This window comes from Oenanthe melanoleuca, chromosome 1A, assembly GCF_029582105.1.
Source record: "Oenanthe melanoleuca isolate GR-GAL-2019-014 chromosome 1A, OMel1.0, whole genome shotgun sequence".
In the NCBI taxonomy this organism is placed as follows: Eukaryota; Metazoa; Chordata; class Aves; order Passeriformes; family Muscicapidae; genus Oenanthe; species Oenanthe melanoleuca.
In genome coordinates, this window is record NC_079334.1 from 2,621,108 (window position 1) to 2,636,675 (window position 15,568).

Sequence of the window (15,568 nt, forward strand, 5' to 3'; positions counted from 1 at the left end):
TCTGCTTACGGAGTTGGTTTGGGTTTTTTCCTAAGGGAAAGCTCTCCCTAAGTAAGAAAAACTCCTTTCTCTGTTACTTCTGGGATGATAAAACTGCTGGCCTTTAGTTCACATTTCTCAGCTTTTTCTCCTGTAACTGCCAACTATCCTCTTGAGCCTGTTGTGTTGATGCAATATAAATTTAAAATGTGACAGTGTAGTTCAAAATCTCTCCCTTGCTAAAATCATCGCAGAAAATTATTACAGCCCTCATTTCATTCTTTTGGAAAAATTTTACTGTATCTTTCAGAAAGAATAAACAAAAGATGATCACTGAGTGCATATGCTGTGGCTTCACTGGCTGCAGGAGGAAAAATGCAATAAGAAAGTCAGATCCATTGATAGGAAGAATATCAGGCCAAGCTCTGAAGGAGGGCAGGATATGAGCATCTTCAGTATTCTGCATCAAATGGGTAGTCCTTGTGAGTTTTGCCCCTGCAATGAATAGAAGACTTTGTTTTAGTCATAATTTTCCTTTCTAGTTTTGCTTAAAGAAGCCACTAAGGTGGGATCTGAACTCTAACTGAGGGATGGGCTCATTCCAGATTTGTTTTCCTCTATAGTATGTGTTTTTTGTACACTTGGAACATCCCAATTACTTTGTCATTCAGGCTGTTGGCATTCTAGGCAGTATTTAGATGTAAAACCTCTGTGTATATACTATTCATAATTTATGGGTTTGGAGAAAAATACTGAATGCTACCACTTACATCTTCATTGTATAGACTCTCCAGTTTCTGTTAAAGCTGAAAATAGTTGCCATCTCCTCTTTAGTCAATTTGAAGTCAAACACCTAAAAAGAGAAACAGCTGGGAATCACCCACTTGAACAAAGCAGAGGCTGTAAGCAAAATCCACAAAATTAAAGAGCAAGTCTGCAAGGGAGGGTAGCTGGTTAGAAGACATGACTGCTTCATGAGAAAGGCATCTCTGTATCACCAAGAATGCATTGGCAGAGGGAATAGAAAAATTCATCCAAAGTTGCAGTTACACGTGCCAGCTGTTGCAGGACACTTGGCAGGCTCTTGCATCTGCCACTTGTGAGAGATTCATCTTTCTGTCCTATTCCAAAGGCACATCTACAAAATTTCCATATTTCACTTAATCTGTCTAGGCTTTTTGAAATCCCAATGACCAGTTGCAGTCAAAGACCACTGAATTAACAATAGAGGAAAATGGTTTGTGAACACCACAGCTGTTTTCTTAACACTGCTTGCTCTACAGAAGCCTTTTGTGGTGTGCTGCTGCACTCAAGTGCCAGTGAAAAACCGTGTGGCAGTTCATCTCCAGTCTACAGAATACAAGTCACCATGTAAAGTGACTGCTAGAATTATCACCATACTAAAAAAGGCTTGATTCATTCCTGCTCTCCAACTGTAACCTATAGTTTAGCCCTTAAAAAGTTGGAAGTTAGAAATTTAGAAGAGCCTTTGTGTGCAAATTATGAAAAGATGTCAAGACTGAGCTGTGTTTAGCAGCTGTTTGCTGCTGTCACCATGAGACAGTTTCATTTCCATGGCTCTGTTAATATAAAGCTAAAATAAAGCATAAAAAAAAGATGAGCATCTCAAAGAGTGTGAACATCTCAAAGAATGTGTAAAGAGGAGAAAAACCTGGTGTTCTAGCCTGAGCAGGAGCTGGGAAGAATGAGAAAGGATCTTCTCCCTTGCTGCACAGGGGGAAGCCAAGCCATCCCTGCAGGGCAGCACCCAGCTCACTCCTGACCCCTCACCTTGAGGTTGTCTGCAATGCGCTGTGGGGAGGCAGATTTGGGAATCACAATCACATTTCTCTCGATCTGGAAGCGAAGGAGAACCTGCAAGAGCAGACATTTGAATCATTCCTCTTGCTCTGGAAGAAGCACATCCTCTTCTAACAGCTGTTATCCCTGTTTCCAATCATTCTGGTCCCTGCCTGAAGAGCAAAGAGGGAAGTGGTAGAGCCTCACTCCTTTCCCATCCAGTTTTGGGCCAGTCAGGTCTTCCTGCTCTTCTATCAAGATTTCATTCTCTGCAAGAGGACTTGAGATGAAGTCCAAAACACTCCAGCATTTGAAGATGAGTCGAGAAAATGTTTCATGATGACATTCAGAGGACAGTTGAGAGTGAGCATTGCAGCCCACACAGAAAACAGACCCTGCACTGCTGCCTCTCACCAGAGGTGACTGGGAGCAGAGCCAGCCTGTTCTCTGCATTGCTATTAGCTGTCCTGTGTTACAGCAAGGGCTGCCTACAGTCTGGCACCCATGTACCTGGGCTGTGGATTTGTTGTACTTGGCTGCAATCTCCTTGATCTTGGGGTCATCCAGAAGGGAAGGATCCTCTGGCTTAGCCCTACACAGAGGAGAGACAACACCAGAAATCTGTTTTGAGATCAATGTCTAATAGTGTCTCAGTGCTCCAAGTGTTATCCATGCCACCCTCAGCCTTACCATGACCTGTCAGGGGAGCCAAGGGGGCTGTAGGCTGTCACAGCAATCCCTTTGGACTGGCAGTAGTTCACCAACTTCTCCTGGGTCAGGTATGGATTGCATTCGATCTGCCAGCACAAGAGAACAGAGATTGATGGAACACAGCTGTGACTCACTGCAGGGATTATTTCCCAATGCATTAAAAGCTGCTATTTCTCCTCATGTGCCAGTCTTTGCTAAGTATTATCCAGCTGTATTTTTCTACCTGCTTCTACAGTGAGATCTCTTGTAGCTCTAGGCCTTTGCCCTGGGGAAAGAACATTTCATAAGGCTCAGCTCTGGGTTCTTTGGCATGTTCTGAGGTCTTTAGCAGATTTCTAAGCAGTAGTTCAGCAAATACTGAAAATCCCAATGCCTCATATATTCAGCATTGATGTGCAGTGGGATGAGAAGGACATGCTGCATCTGCTCTGTTCTAGACATAAAAGTTCCCATTCTTATGAATTGGTGCCCCTTACTCATGTTCTATAGTTTTGGACAAAGATGCATGCTCTTTTTTTTGCAACTACATGCAGAGGAAGGACTGGCAGGCTCTGGAGACTGAGGGAAATTGGTACTCTTAGAAAATATGCAAGAAGTACTGAATTCAGAACTGTAAGAGATGTCTGAGTCTGTCCAAGACCCCTTAATGCATAAATTTCTGCAGCTCCTTCATACAAAAGGGCAGTGGCTGCTGTATGCAAAGACTAGGTGATTTTTTAATGTTTATGTGTATAAAAACACTTTATTTTTTATTTTACATAAATCAGGGTATATACCAGGAAGTCACTAGTGTGTAAATGCTCTGCATCTGTATAGAAATTAAAACTGGCCTCCCTTTCTCCCACTGGGTGACTGAATTGTGGATTCCTGCATGAGAAAAAACACATTGTGTGAACACTTATCTGCTATTAATAACAGATTGATGCCATTACTAATAACAGAACAAATATTTTAAGAAGTTTTTGATGCAATTTATGTACCACAACTTCATTCCCTATTAGGACACAGATCTACAACATCTTTATGTGTATTCAGAAATAATGACAGGGCATAATTGTGCTGGGTCTGCTTTGTTCTTCCTTTTTGCATCTCCTCATTCAGCTGTAGTTGGATCTTTATAATCCCACAAAAACAGTCACTTGGCAGCTCACCTGATTATTTGCAGGTTTATACTTCAGTCCTGGCTTGTTCAAGATTCTTTCAATCTGCTCATGGTTGAAGTTGGAGACACCAATGGCTTTTACCAGCCCACAGTCCACCAGCTCTTCCATGGCCTGGCAGAGAGAAGCACCAGAATATATATTATATATTATATTATATATTATATATTATATATTATATATTATATATTATATATTATATATTATATATTATATATTATATATTATATATTATATATTATATATTATATATTATATATTATATATTATATATTATATATTATATATTATATATTATATATTATATATTCCTTGTGTGGCTTTATTTCCCTTCATGGGCAAGCAAAGACAACTGTTGGAGATGCAAAGATTGTCTCTTGGGGGAAAGTGCACACTGGTGTATTTGTGCCATGTCTTCCATCTCACCCAAACACAAGGGCTCCTTTCTTGAGCTGGCAGAAATTCACTCAGTTATTTTCACAGGGGAAATAAGGATAACCAATGACATGTTCTTGAGCCAGCACCAGAGGGCTGTAGTGCAGGCTGTGGATATGATCATAACCTAATTTATTTCAACAGTTTAAGAACAGTGGTGAGGACAGTTCTGTTTCTGTTATGGTCAAGAAGTCTGGCTTGCAGCTTCACTAAAGATTATCAGCTTGACTGAGCATGTATCTTTTGAAATTTTGCAATGTTTTGCACACTGTATATGGTGCAATAAATATAAGAACTTTAGGGCTGCTGAAGATGATGAAAGCATGGAAAAAAAGTCCAGTAATAGCTAACATGATTTCCCACCATGGCTGAACTCACCTCCCATGTATCTAGAAAATCTGTGTTGCTGGGGATAGCCATGCCTTTGTCATCTGCAGGAAACAGCTCCTCTCCTGCCTGTCAGTGGAAAAAAAACCCCAGATTGAAACATTCTTTTTATTGGCAAGTTAATACCAAGACAACTGAAGACCATGTAGAGAAAATACTAATATTTGTCTCCACTGTTCCTGGCAATTTTGCCAGCAATCACTCCTAGTAGGAATGATCAGGAATCATTCCTAGTAGGAATTCAAGTGTACCTCTAGACCAAGCAAAGTGATGACTCACTAAAACACATAGAGATAAACAAGTCAAGCACTTGTGGAACAAACAAGCTTCCTGTACTCCTCTATTATTCCTTTAAGAGGAACTGGGTTTGTTCTGTTGGTTTTGTTTTTTTTAAGGACCTGTTAAAGTCCCAGGAACATTTAAATCAGGTTTAGGCTAAGCCACATCTGCTGAACCAGGCACTATGTAAACACACAGGTGTCCTGTGAGGGGAGACTCAGTTTAAGTTGGTGGCAAATCAGAACACCCTGGATGTACAAATTCAGAATTAGAACCCCACATCCCCACATTGCTCCACATCCAGTGTGCAGATGTCAGAGTATTATGCCATGACACTTGTACTCAAACTCTCTGTTCACATAAAACTACCCATGACAGCTTTGCCAGTGTGACAAACAGTTGACAAGCTCAAAAGCAACAGATAGGATGGAGGTCTTAACCTGTCTGCAGCAGAAAGAAAAAGCCAAGACTAGACACAGACTGAGCCATCAGCTCCTTTGGAGTTCATGAAGAATGAGATGTATTTCATGCACTTCTGACATGGATGTCAGAAAGTCTCACCTTTTGAAATCCAAGGTCTGTGGAACAACTTTAAGGCTCCTACAGCAAAGCTCAGCTCAATCTGTACTGTATTAAGGACTCACTGATTACAGTAAGAAATGGAAGATAGAAATATTCTCTTGTTCTGTGATTCTGTAACACTCAGAGGAAAGAATTTCTGTCAGGCAGCAAAGTACAGTCTTCCTTCCCTCAAAGCAGGAAAGGATAGATAATCCAGCCCAAAGTTAAGCAGCATGAGTCAGTCTTGCAGCCAGAGGCATGACCTTGGTGCTGGGTCTGCCTCCCCATTATCAGGAGGGCAGAGTTTGCAGTGCAGGCAGAGACCAGAGAGCAGGACAGGTTGGCAGCTCCAGAGCAGTGCTGGCACAGCAGGCACAGGCTCTTCCTGGAGCAGCAGTGGTGCTGCAAGTGCTCCTGGAACTTCTGAGGAGCTCTCCCAGGACAGAAAACCAAGGGCACTGCTGCTGCTGTACCTTGAACCCCATAGGCCAGTGCATGAGGTAGAGATCCAGGTAATACAATTTCAGGTTGGCAAGAGTCTTCTGGCAGGCTCCCTTCACCAGAGACTTCTCATGAAAAGTGGACCACAGCTAGAGAAAAAAAAACCAAGGCAGATTGTGACCTCCTGGGTTAAAGCTCTTTCCTGAAGAAGGAAAAAGTTAGCCTACTTTCTGGGACCATTTCCAATTAGCACATTATTTTAACAGTCCCATGAAAATGGAGAATGTAAACCATATCTTAAATAATGCTTTACAAAATACAATGACAAAAAGAAGTTTCTAGCTGTATGTGTCTGAGCTATTCTCCTAATTACTCCACACCATAGCACACAGCCTTTCCCCACTGCTCTGAGTTTCCCTCTATGCATACATTTGGCACAGAGCTTTCCCCTGGACCCTAGGTCACCTTACCTTGCTGACAACAAAGAGATCTTGTCTTTTCACAGCCCCTTCCTTGATTTTCTGCTGGATGCCTTCCCCAATCTCATTCTCATTGTGGTATGCATAGGCACAGTCCACGTGGCGGTACCCAGCATCGATGGCAGCCATCACTGCAGCCTTTGCTTGCCCTGCTTCAGACTGGAAAAAGAAGGTTCAGATCCCAAATCAAAGCATGCAGGCCACTTCCCAGTGATCTAGCAACTAAAGAAACACATGGAATGGGGTTTTAAGTAGTTTTCCATGCCATGTTCTTAAAGCTGTCTTCATCTTACAGATGCAGGATGCTGGGTTTGAAGCCTCCAGCCATTTATCCATAGCCCCAGTCCCAGCAGGCTCAGCCAACAGCCAGGCAGAGCAAAGCCCCCAACACTGCCAGAGACAGACAGGGGGAACTGAGTTTTGTGCCAGGGAGCTCTGCAGGGCCTCTTGCTCAACATTCCTCGCTTCCCAGTGCTGTGTCTGAGAAAGTCAAATAGCCCAGCTAGGAAAATTCTAGTTCTATGGGGAGGGCAGTGCTCTACACCTTAGTCATCCACATCACTTTGGAGTGTTGTAGTGTGATCTAGGCACATCCTAGATCCTTGTCCTGGGGCACATCCCACCTGTAATTTGAACTTTATGTCAGCTGCTTCCTTCAGAGGCAGAGGGGGTGTGCAATTCTTTGTGTTCCTATACCCTGAAAGGGCTCGTGAGAGCTGTGCACAAAGAGATGCTGGCATATCTTGTTCACAAAAACCCAGCAATTGTATAGATCAGTGGTTTTGTAGTCATCGTGACAAGAGTGCAAACCTCTTTGTCAGAACTTGCTCGAGACGCATGGATGGTTTTCTAAAGCCACACCCTGTGACCAGATGATTCCCGGGGACCTCGCCCAGATTAGAGTTACTCAGCACGGAAGCAGCAGGGAAGCGCTCAGGGCAGTGGCACGGGAAGGGGCAGGAGAGGGGACCGGGAGCCGCGGGAGCCGCGGGATACCAGGGGATGGAGGAGGGATGGGATGTCGGGATAGCAGGGGATGGAGGAGGGATGGGATGTGGGGATAGCAGGGGATGGAGGAGGGATGGACGGGATGTCGGGATAGCAGGGGATGGAAGATGGATGGGATGTCGGGATAGCAGGGGATGGAGGAGGGATGGGATGTCGGGATAGCAGGGGATGGAGGAGGGATGGGATGTCGGGATAGCAGGGGATGGACGAGGGATGGGATGTCGGGATAGCAGGGGATGGAGGAGGGATGGGATGTCGGGATAGCAGGGGATGGAGGAGGGATGGGATGTGGGGATAGCAGGGGATGGAGGATGGATGGGATGTCGGGATAGCAGGGGATGGACGAGGGATGGGATGTCGGGATAGCAGGGAATGGAGGATGGATGGGATGTGGGGATAGCAGGGGATGGAGGAGGGATGGGATGTGGGGATAGCAGGGGATGGAGGAGGGATGGGATGTGGGGATAGCAGGGGATGGAGGAGGGATGGGATGTCGGGACAGCGGGGGATGGAGGAGGGATGGGATCCGCGCATCCCGGGCGGGCACGGGAGGGACGGAGCCGCCCCTCCCACAGGCTGGCGACACCCAAGGGTCACCTCTGCCCGGCGACACAAGGGGGACGGCAGGGACGGTGGGCACAGCAGAGAACGCGACTTCAATAGCCGCGGAGACCGGCTGGGGACAGAGCATCCTCGGCGGCATCCTGGCGGGGTGGCGGGGATGGCAGGAGGGACATGTCACCCATGGCAGGAGGGACATGTCACCGATGGCAGGGGGGACATGTCACCGATGGCAGGAGGGACATGTCACCGATGGCAGGGATGGCAGGGGCGATGTGACACCGAGCCGTCCCCGCTCCCTGCCCACCCCCGAGCGCTCCGGACCCCTCCAGCCCCGGTGGGAGTCTGAGAGCGAGCGGGCGCTGTCCCCGTTCCCTTCCCCGGTACCTTCCATGTGCCCAGCCCCACGACGGGCATCCTGGCCCCGGTGTAGAGCTGCACGCAGGTGGCCATGGCTCCGGGAGCGCTGCCCGCCGGCACCGCCCGCACAGCCCTTTAAGGAGGCAGCGCCGTGCCCGCCCCATCCCGGGACAGCCACAGCCCCGGGAGAGCAATGACGGGTTTGTCTCTGCTAAGCTGTGCGTCGAGATAAAAGAAACCGTGGGGTGGATTCCACTGATTGGTGAATGGAAATAAAGAAATGTTTGCCTTTACAAACAAACTGTAGGTTTGCCGATAAATGAAATTGGATGTTGAAAGATGAAAGAAGCAATGGGGAAAAACTATGAATTCTATAAGAATTAAAAATAAAAAAGGAGGGTTATACATTAGAGGGGAATCTCAAGTATCAGGCGTTGCTGGAAGTCTGTTCCTCTCAAGCTCATAGGGAAGGAGAGAGGGAAATGCTGCCAGGAAATTGGGATAAAAAGGGAGGCTGTATCCTCCAAAAATTCGAGAGACCCCAGGAGAATGCCCTATGGCCTCTCCCTTTATTCGAATAAAGCAAAAAGGACTAATCTGTCTTCTTTTGGACATAAACCTCTGGTGTTTGTGGCTGGAGCTGCTTCTCCCCGAGCCTCCACAGCTGCAGCGTGGGGTCTGAGCTCCCCCCGAAGGTGAGATGATGCTCGTGATAACACGAGAGGAAAAGGGACCTCCTTTGTAGGGGTAAATTATAAAGCAATTATTTCAAGGGAGAATGTTATTTTTAGTGTTGGAAGAGGGTTCTTTTAATGTTTTATGAAATCTGCTGAAGAATAATATATGTTATGTTGAAACTTTGCTGCATGCTCGTGCTTGGAGAATTTATATATATTTATATATATATATATATATTTATATATATGTGAGCATCAGCTGCCAATATAGTAGTGCATTTTTCTGTGTGTGCCTTTCCCACAGCAGACGCCTAGCTGTTTATTAGCTCTTTTTTTGCCCTGCTTACAACAGTTTGTCTCAGTAAGCCTCCTGGTTTTTGACAGCACCATCATCCATCCTCAGCAGGATGTGACGTTTCAGTTTACATCACAAAATAGTTATGTAACAGTGTTTGCCTTTTACTTTTTTTTCCCTCCCTGGATTCCTTATCCGTAAATCTGCTCTGAGCATGCTCAGATTCTTGGGCTTTGGTTTGAAGGACAGTAAAATCAAGGGAAAGATTGTGATATTAGGAGCACAGTATTAAAGCCATTTGTATGACAGACCTGCTGCCATCCTAATCTGGGGTTTTTTCCCCAAAGGCTTCTTGACTGAGAGATGCCCCTGTCTTTTAGAAAGGAATTTGGGCAGGTTTGCATTTGCTGTAATGTATCCAAGGTCCATTGTGCTGTCTCTTATAACCTAAAAGCTCAAACCAAAAGCACAAGTTTTGTTCACACCTCATTAACAAAAGCTTCTTTCTTTTCAGTCACATACAGAGGCCAAGTTCTTTTTGCATGTGTCATGGGGTAAGGGAACACCAGGCAATGTGATAGTGCTAAAGTGGATTCACCAAGTGCACCGATGAAGGAAAAGCCTGGCAGAAAGAATGTGACCTGTGCACTGAGGGAGTCTTGGTACATATGAGCTATAGATGATAAAATGACAGAATGATAGCTGAAAATACTCACAATGTAAAATAGTGAATGCATAACCCTTCATACAATACTCCAGTGAGTCAATGTGGCCTCAGCTGGGGGACTCTGACCTGTGGCAGGCTCTGGGCAGTGGCTCAGCACTAACACATGCTCTTACACCTCGTGTCCTCATAATTTTGGATATCTGCATGGGTGTAGTCATTTTCCCCCCATAGTCTGTTTTATTGCATTATTTTATTGCAAAGCCAGATCAATGTCAGCACAGCCAGAGCAGTCCCCACTTCCACCACAGAGCTTTCCAGCACTTCCAGTTATTGTTCTCCTGGCACTTGCACATCATATGTACCAAGACTCCTCCTCCAATTCTTTTCTGCACCAAGTGGTCAGTCATGGCTCAATATATTCAGTTATTTTAACTCCTAATCAGGGCAAGTTCTTGATGCTCCTGTGACATCCTCTTTCTCTCACACCTACAGCCCAGTGATGCACAATGCAAGCAGCTCAAGCTTGTCTAAGTGTATTCACCCCCTGCATACTGAGTTAAATAGTAGCACAGCACTGAGCACTGAGTCAGTCAGCACTGGGCTCTCATACCTAATTAAACTTCACAAATGCTGTGGACCCACATACTGTTTGTCCTGCTCAATTGTTCTTTCCAGCATTGCTATGTCAATGCTTGCAATACCGAATTATTCAACTTTTGATCAAGACAAGATCTCAGTGCTCTTGTGACATCATTTAAAATTGAATAGGGATGAGTATTTCCAACTACACTGTTAATGCAAGCTTCTTGGTTTATTAATTTTAACAACAGAAGAACAGAACAGAACAGAAACAGAAACTTCCAAACCAGTAGTAATTCAAATATTTTTATTTTGGTCAAGAATGAAATTAACCATCAGTCTCTGTCCAGTTTCAGCCTGTAAAAAAAGTGACTAAAATAAGGCCCAGTATGAGTTGGCATTCATCTGTAAGTCCAGACACTTCTCCCATTTATTTTTCTTTCCCAGAAAGCTTTGGGCTGTACTCTAGAAGTTAATTTTGTCTTTTACCTTCAGGCAGTGATTATGTGATTATACAGGATGGCTTTTCCTCCTGCACTTACATATCCTTAACCCTGTAGCCTTAAGTGGTGCTGATGCAAGACAGTAGATAAAATCAGTTGCTAGTTCCCTCATCCTTCTGTTTTCTCCTTTGCTATTTCAGCCATGCAGAGACACTCATGTAATGAGAATTACCATAGCCCACATTTTGTTCTTCAGAACAACTGTTCAATTTCCTTCCACTAAAGAAGAAAACCCAAAGTCACTGAACACATATCCTGTGCTATTGCTGGCAAGAGGGATCCAGTGTGTAAGCTACATAGTGCACAATTTGAGGCAAAGGTAGAAACTCATCAGACCCTGGAGGCCTGAGAGAAGGCAGAAAAAAACCACATCTTCAGTATTCTGCGTTGAAAGGGTACTCCTTGTGATTTTTGCACCTGAAAGAGATCCAAGAGGAAAGATTACTCAAGGCTAAAATGATTGCTGTATAGAACAACAGTGGGTGTACAGAGAAGCCTTCAAAGGAGTAACTGCAGAGTGAACATGAGACTTGATAGCTTAGAAACACAGGACCAACAAGTTCCAGCCTTTTTCTATTATTCCAGCACTGAACAGTGGTGGAACCAAGTTACTTTCTAGATACAGAGTTAAAATTCACACTGCTTAAAGAGACAGCAGCATTCCTGTGGCCTTGCAGCCCAGAATTCCTGTCTTGGGTTTCAAGGTGCATATCTGCAAGCAGCTGTGCTTTTCACTGCACAACAGATAGTCATTCCCCACCACAACCACATGTGTAAGAGCTGACATCAGTGTATAATACCCCACAGAAAAAAATTACCCTAAGTTTAAAACCACCCAATGCTCATTTCTCCCACATAGACACAGCCGAAGTCATCAACTAAAACTCTCATTTTGGAACTCCAGGCATATGAAGTTTCCTGGGGAATGGATTTACAATGAATACACAGCACGACTTATACTCGCCTTTCAGTCAATAAAGTGGAAGTATAACAACAGATGGTCATCCCCAAAATTATTTCATATTTCAAAACATACCCAATTTGAACAGCTATTCCAGTTCCTGTAAGATCAGAATAAAGATAATTGAAAACATTAAGAGTTTGAAGGACACAAACTGTCACTTACGTGACCATTGCACAGATCCTCCAGTTTCTGTTTAAGTTAAGAAGGGTTGCCATCTCCTCTTTAGTCAGCTCAAAGTCAAACACCTAAAAAGAGAAACCCAGCTGGATTTAACTTCTTTGAACAAATCAAATCAGAAGCAAGATTCACAAGATGAAAGAACAAGTTCATATCAGAAAGGGTGCTGCTTCCCTCACCTGGAAGTTCTCCACAATGCGCTGTGGGGTGACAGATTTGGGAATTGCAATCACATTTCTCTGGATCTGGAAGCGAAGGAGAACCTGCAAGAAAAGACAACTCAATCCTTCCTCCTGTCCCAACAGCTGCTTTCCTGATCTGTACCACTTCTGCAGAGCTGCATGTCAGATCATCCCCATCCCTGCAGTCCAGGTTGTACTGCCTGGAAAGCAAAGAGGGAAGTGGTGGAAGCCCCCATGGAATCTTTCCCTTCTGGTTTTGGGCCAGTCAATTCCTTTTCATAGCACTCAGAAGTTTTGCACTACATGCAAGGCTTTCATTTCTGCAAGAGGACTTGAGAAGGGAAGTGACAACTGAAGATGAGACAGGAATATTTTCTTGACTGATGGCCAGTTAGTAGTAGCACATCTTGCAGGCCACAGAGTGGGCAACCTGCATTGCTTGTTAATAAGACAAAAAAGCAGTGTTGTTCACAGGTAACACCACAGAGGCTGTTCCCTCTCCTCAGACATAATTTCCTAAATTGCTGTGTTACAGGAAGGGGTATCCACTGTCTGGCACCTACTCACCTGTGCTGGAGTTTTGTTGTACTTGGCTGCAATCTCCTTGATCTTGGGATCATCCAGAAGGGAAGGTGCCTCTGGCTTAGAACTAGACAAAGTAGGGGAGAAAAGGATGAAACAGTAAAGAATCCCTTCAGTAAGATTCTATCTAAGCCCATTAATTATTAAATAAATAAATAAATAAATAAATAAATAAATCTATAAACACCTGAACCATTACTCAATTAGTCTGAATGCTTCAGACTTAAATGACACAAACCCACTTGGAAATTACCCATCAGGACGTCCAAGGGGACAGTATGCTGTCACAGTGATCCCTTTGGAGTGGCAGTAGTCAATCAGCTTCTCCTGGGAAAGGTATGGATGACACTCAATCTGCCAACACAGAAGCAGGGAATGAGAGCTCTGAAACGACTTAGTTTTCTCTTGCTCCAGAGGTTTTTTTGAATCCTAATTTCCTAATTACAGGTTGCCCTTCACCCATCCCTGCAGGTGGCCTATGTGACAATACAAGACTGTAATTCTATAGGGCACCAACTTTAACCCTGAGTCTTCAGCCGCTTTTTGGATTTTTTTTTTTCCTAAGAGGCTTTAGAAGAGTCAATCATCGTGTCAGAATGATTGCTAATATCTGGATTCTTCATGCCTCCAGAGAGAATGGTTCCTAGGAAAATACTCCAGAGTAAGTGGTTCAACAAGATGAGACAAAAAGGAAATACTGTGGTTCTGCTTGTATGAAGAAATATCCAGAGAGGGGGGCTTAAAGTACATGCTGTGTCAACTTTGTTCTCTGTTTTTCTACCTCCTCATTTAACTGTAATCAGCACTTTAAATTTCCTGAAAGGTATTCCCCTGCAGTCACTTTGCAGCTCACCTGATTATTTGCAGGTTTGTGCTTCAGTCCTGGCTTGTTCAGGATTCTATCAATCTGCTCACGGTTGAAGTTGGAGATCCCAATGTTTTTTACCAGCCCAGCATCCACCAGCTCTTCCATGGCCTGGCAGAGAGAAGAGCACAGCCAGCATGCAGTGGGGAAGACATGACTGAACACATTCTTCTTGACATGCTTTGTTTTTCTTCAGGGGAAGTACATTCTTAAAAGTTACCAGGTACTTCTGAATTCTTTCCAATTAATTCTGCATACATGGATGAACACTCTGCAACTGCTGAGGACAGAAGATGTGACTCTCCCACTCACCAGGGGATGAACTCACCTCCCAAGTCTGCAGAATATCTGTGTTGCTGGGGATAGCCATGCCTTTGTCATCTACAGGGAACAGCTCCTCTCCTGCCTGTCAGTGACAAAGAAAATGCTTGAAAATCTCTTGACACTTCACTTGAGTGCTCACAACCACAGTATCTTAAACTTCTACTGCAAGAGTGCTAATTCTTGTCTCCATTCAGTCATTCCTTCCTGAGAAGAGGAAGGAATTTAAGGCATGTTTGCCAGTGACCATTCCCTGTAAGAACAGGTTTCTGCTGGACCCCTGGCAGTGATGGCTCACCCAAACACCTACAGGGAAACAAACCAGTCAGAGCTACAGCCTCAGTCTCACATGTGCTCCCTTCAGCTCAATCTGTACTGCATTAAGGATTTGGTGATTAAAGAGAGAAATGGAAAACAGAAATGCTTTATTTTGCTCTCTGATTCTGTAGCAAACAAAGGAAAATTGCAGAGAAGCAGCAACAAGCAACCCTCCTTCCCACAAGGGGCGATTTTGAGATGAACACACATTGGACTTGCAAGAGAAAAGGAAAACAGCCTGTCTTATTTTTGGAGCTGGGAGAGCTGCATCCAGTTTCTCTAGTTTTCAGGCTATCATTCCCAGGATCACAGGGAAAGCAATTGCCTCTGGGGCAGAGATCAAGAGCCTGAGTCACATAGCTAGGGTCAAGCTGAGCACCAGAGCAGTGCTGGCACAGGTAACAGCCATGTAATTGTCTTGTCAGCCAGAACAATTGTTGGGCTGTTAAGCCAGCCACAAGAAACAAAGCTATGGGCATTGCTGCTACCTTACCTTGAAGCCAAAAGGCCAATGCATGAGGTACAGATCCAGGTAATCCAGCTTCAGGTCGGCAAGGGTCTTCTGGCAGGCTCCCTTCACCAGGGGCTTCTCATGGAACGTGCACCACAGCTGGAAATAAAGCAGGGCAGATTGTGACTGCTGGTTAAAGCTCTCCTGCTCAGCACAGGAATGCTCCCTGCTCTTTGGAATGAGGCCAGCAGGGCTCTTCACACGCAGAGAGCTCCGAGTACAGGCAACAAGAAAAGAGTGTCAGGAATTAACTCATTTGCATTACAGACTTCTCCGGAGCTCCAGTTAAACGTTAGATGTTCCTACTGTAAAAACACCACAGTATGCCCATAATCCATGACCATCTGATCCATACCTTGCTGACCACAAAGAGGTCCTCTCGTTTCACAGCGCCTTCCTTGATTTTCTGCTGGATCCCCTCCCCAACTTCGTTCTCGTTCTGGTACACATAGGCACAGTCGAAGTGCCGGTACCCGGCATCGATGGCAGCCATCACCGCAGCTGTCACCTTCCCTGGGGGGGACTAAAGGGGAAAAGGGCAGGACAGTTCTGGCTGAGGGATTCTCAGCTGCTCCCCCGTCCCGCAGCGCGGTGCTCGCCTCACCTTCCATGTGCCCAGCCCCATGAGGGGCGCGCTGCCAGCAGCGCCGAGCCGCACGCACCCCGCCATGGCCGCCATGGCTGCGCCGCGCCCGCGGCCAATCAGCGCCGCCCATCCCGCGCGAGCCCGCAGCACCAACCAATCAGCGCTCCCCGTGCCCCCCAT

The 15,568-nt window shown here is 45.2% G+C and overlaps 2 protein-coding genes across 2 annotated transcripts; both read right to left on the minus strand.

The window, feature by feature from the left end:
• Nucleotides 1-237: 237 nt before the first annotated feature.
• Nucleotides 238-8,365, minus strand: LOC130263185 (aldo-keto reductase family 1 member B7-like). The gene is made up of 10 exons (XM_056510679.1): nucleotides 8,189-8,365; nucleotides 6,224-6,391; nucleotides 5,786-5,902; nucleotides 4,464-4,541; nucleotides 3,642-3,764; nucleotides 2,470-2,576; nucleotides 2,290-2,371; nucleotides 1,771-1,854; nucleotides 750-832; nucleotides 238-474 (listed from the first exon to the last, which is right to left on the minus strand). The coding sequence occupies exons 1-10, from the start codon at nucleotides 8,252-8,254 to the stop codon at nucleotides 432-434; spliced, it is 951 nt and encodes a 316-aa protein (XP_056366654.1). The 5' UTR covers nucleotides 8,255-8,365; the 3' UTR covers nucleotides 238-431.
• Nucleotides 8,366-10,658: 2,293 nt separating this feature from the next.
• LOC130263194 (aldo-keto reductase family 1 member B1-like) lies at nucleotides 10,659-15,515 on the minus strand. The gene is made up of 10 exons (XM_056510693.1): nucleotides 15,407-15,515; nucleotides 15,158-15,325; nucleotides 14,785-14,901; nucleotides 13,981-14,058; nucleotides 13,641-13,763; nucleotides 13,041-13,141; nucleotides 12,773-12,854; nucleotides 12,203-12,286; nucleotides 12,009-12,091; nucleotides 10,659-11,299 (listed from the first exon to the last, which is right to left on the minus strand). Exons 1-10 carry the CDS (start codon nucleotides 15,479-15,481, stop codon nucleotides 11,257-11,259), a joined length of 954 nt encoding a protein of 317 aa, XP_056366668.1. The 5' UTR covers nucleotides 15,482-15,515; the 3' UTR covers nucleotides 10,659-11,256.
• Nucleotides 15,516-15,568: the final 53 nt, after the last annotated feature.

Bases quoted from the DNA above. Each gene is read 5' to 3' on its own strand.
- LOC130263185 (XM_056510679.1), bottom strand. From the start codon at position 8,254: ATGGCCACCTGCGTGCAGCTCTACACCGGGGCCAGGATGCCCGTCGTG. The intron at 6,392-8,188 runs GTACCGGGGAAG...TTCTTTTTCCAG, and splicing joins TGGGGCTGGGCACATGGAAG to TCTGAAGCAGGGCAAGCAAA. The intron at 1,855-2,289 runs GTACATGGGTGC...CTGCTCTTGCAG, and splicing joins ACAACAAATCCACAGCCCAG to GTTCTCCTTCGCTTCCAGAT.
- LOC130263194 (XM_056510693.1), bottom strand. From the start codon at position 15,481: ATGGCGGCCATGGCGGGGTGCGTGCGGCTCGGCGCTGCTGGCAGCGCG. The intron at 14,059-14,784 runs GTAAGGTAGCAG...TGTCACTGACAG, and splicing joins ATTGGCCTTTTGGCTTCAAG to GCAGGAGAGGAGCTGTTCCC. The intron at 11,300-12,008 runs GTAAGTGACAGT...GATCTCTTTCAG, and splicing joins AGGATCTGTGCAATGGTCAC to GTGCAAAAATCACAAGGAGT.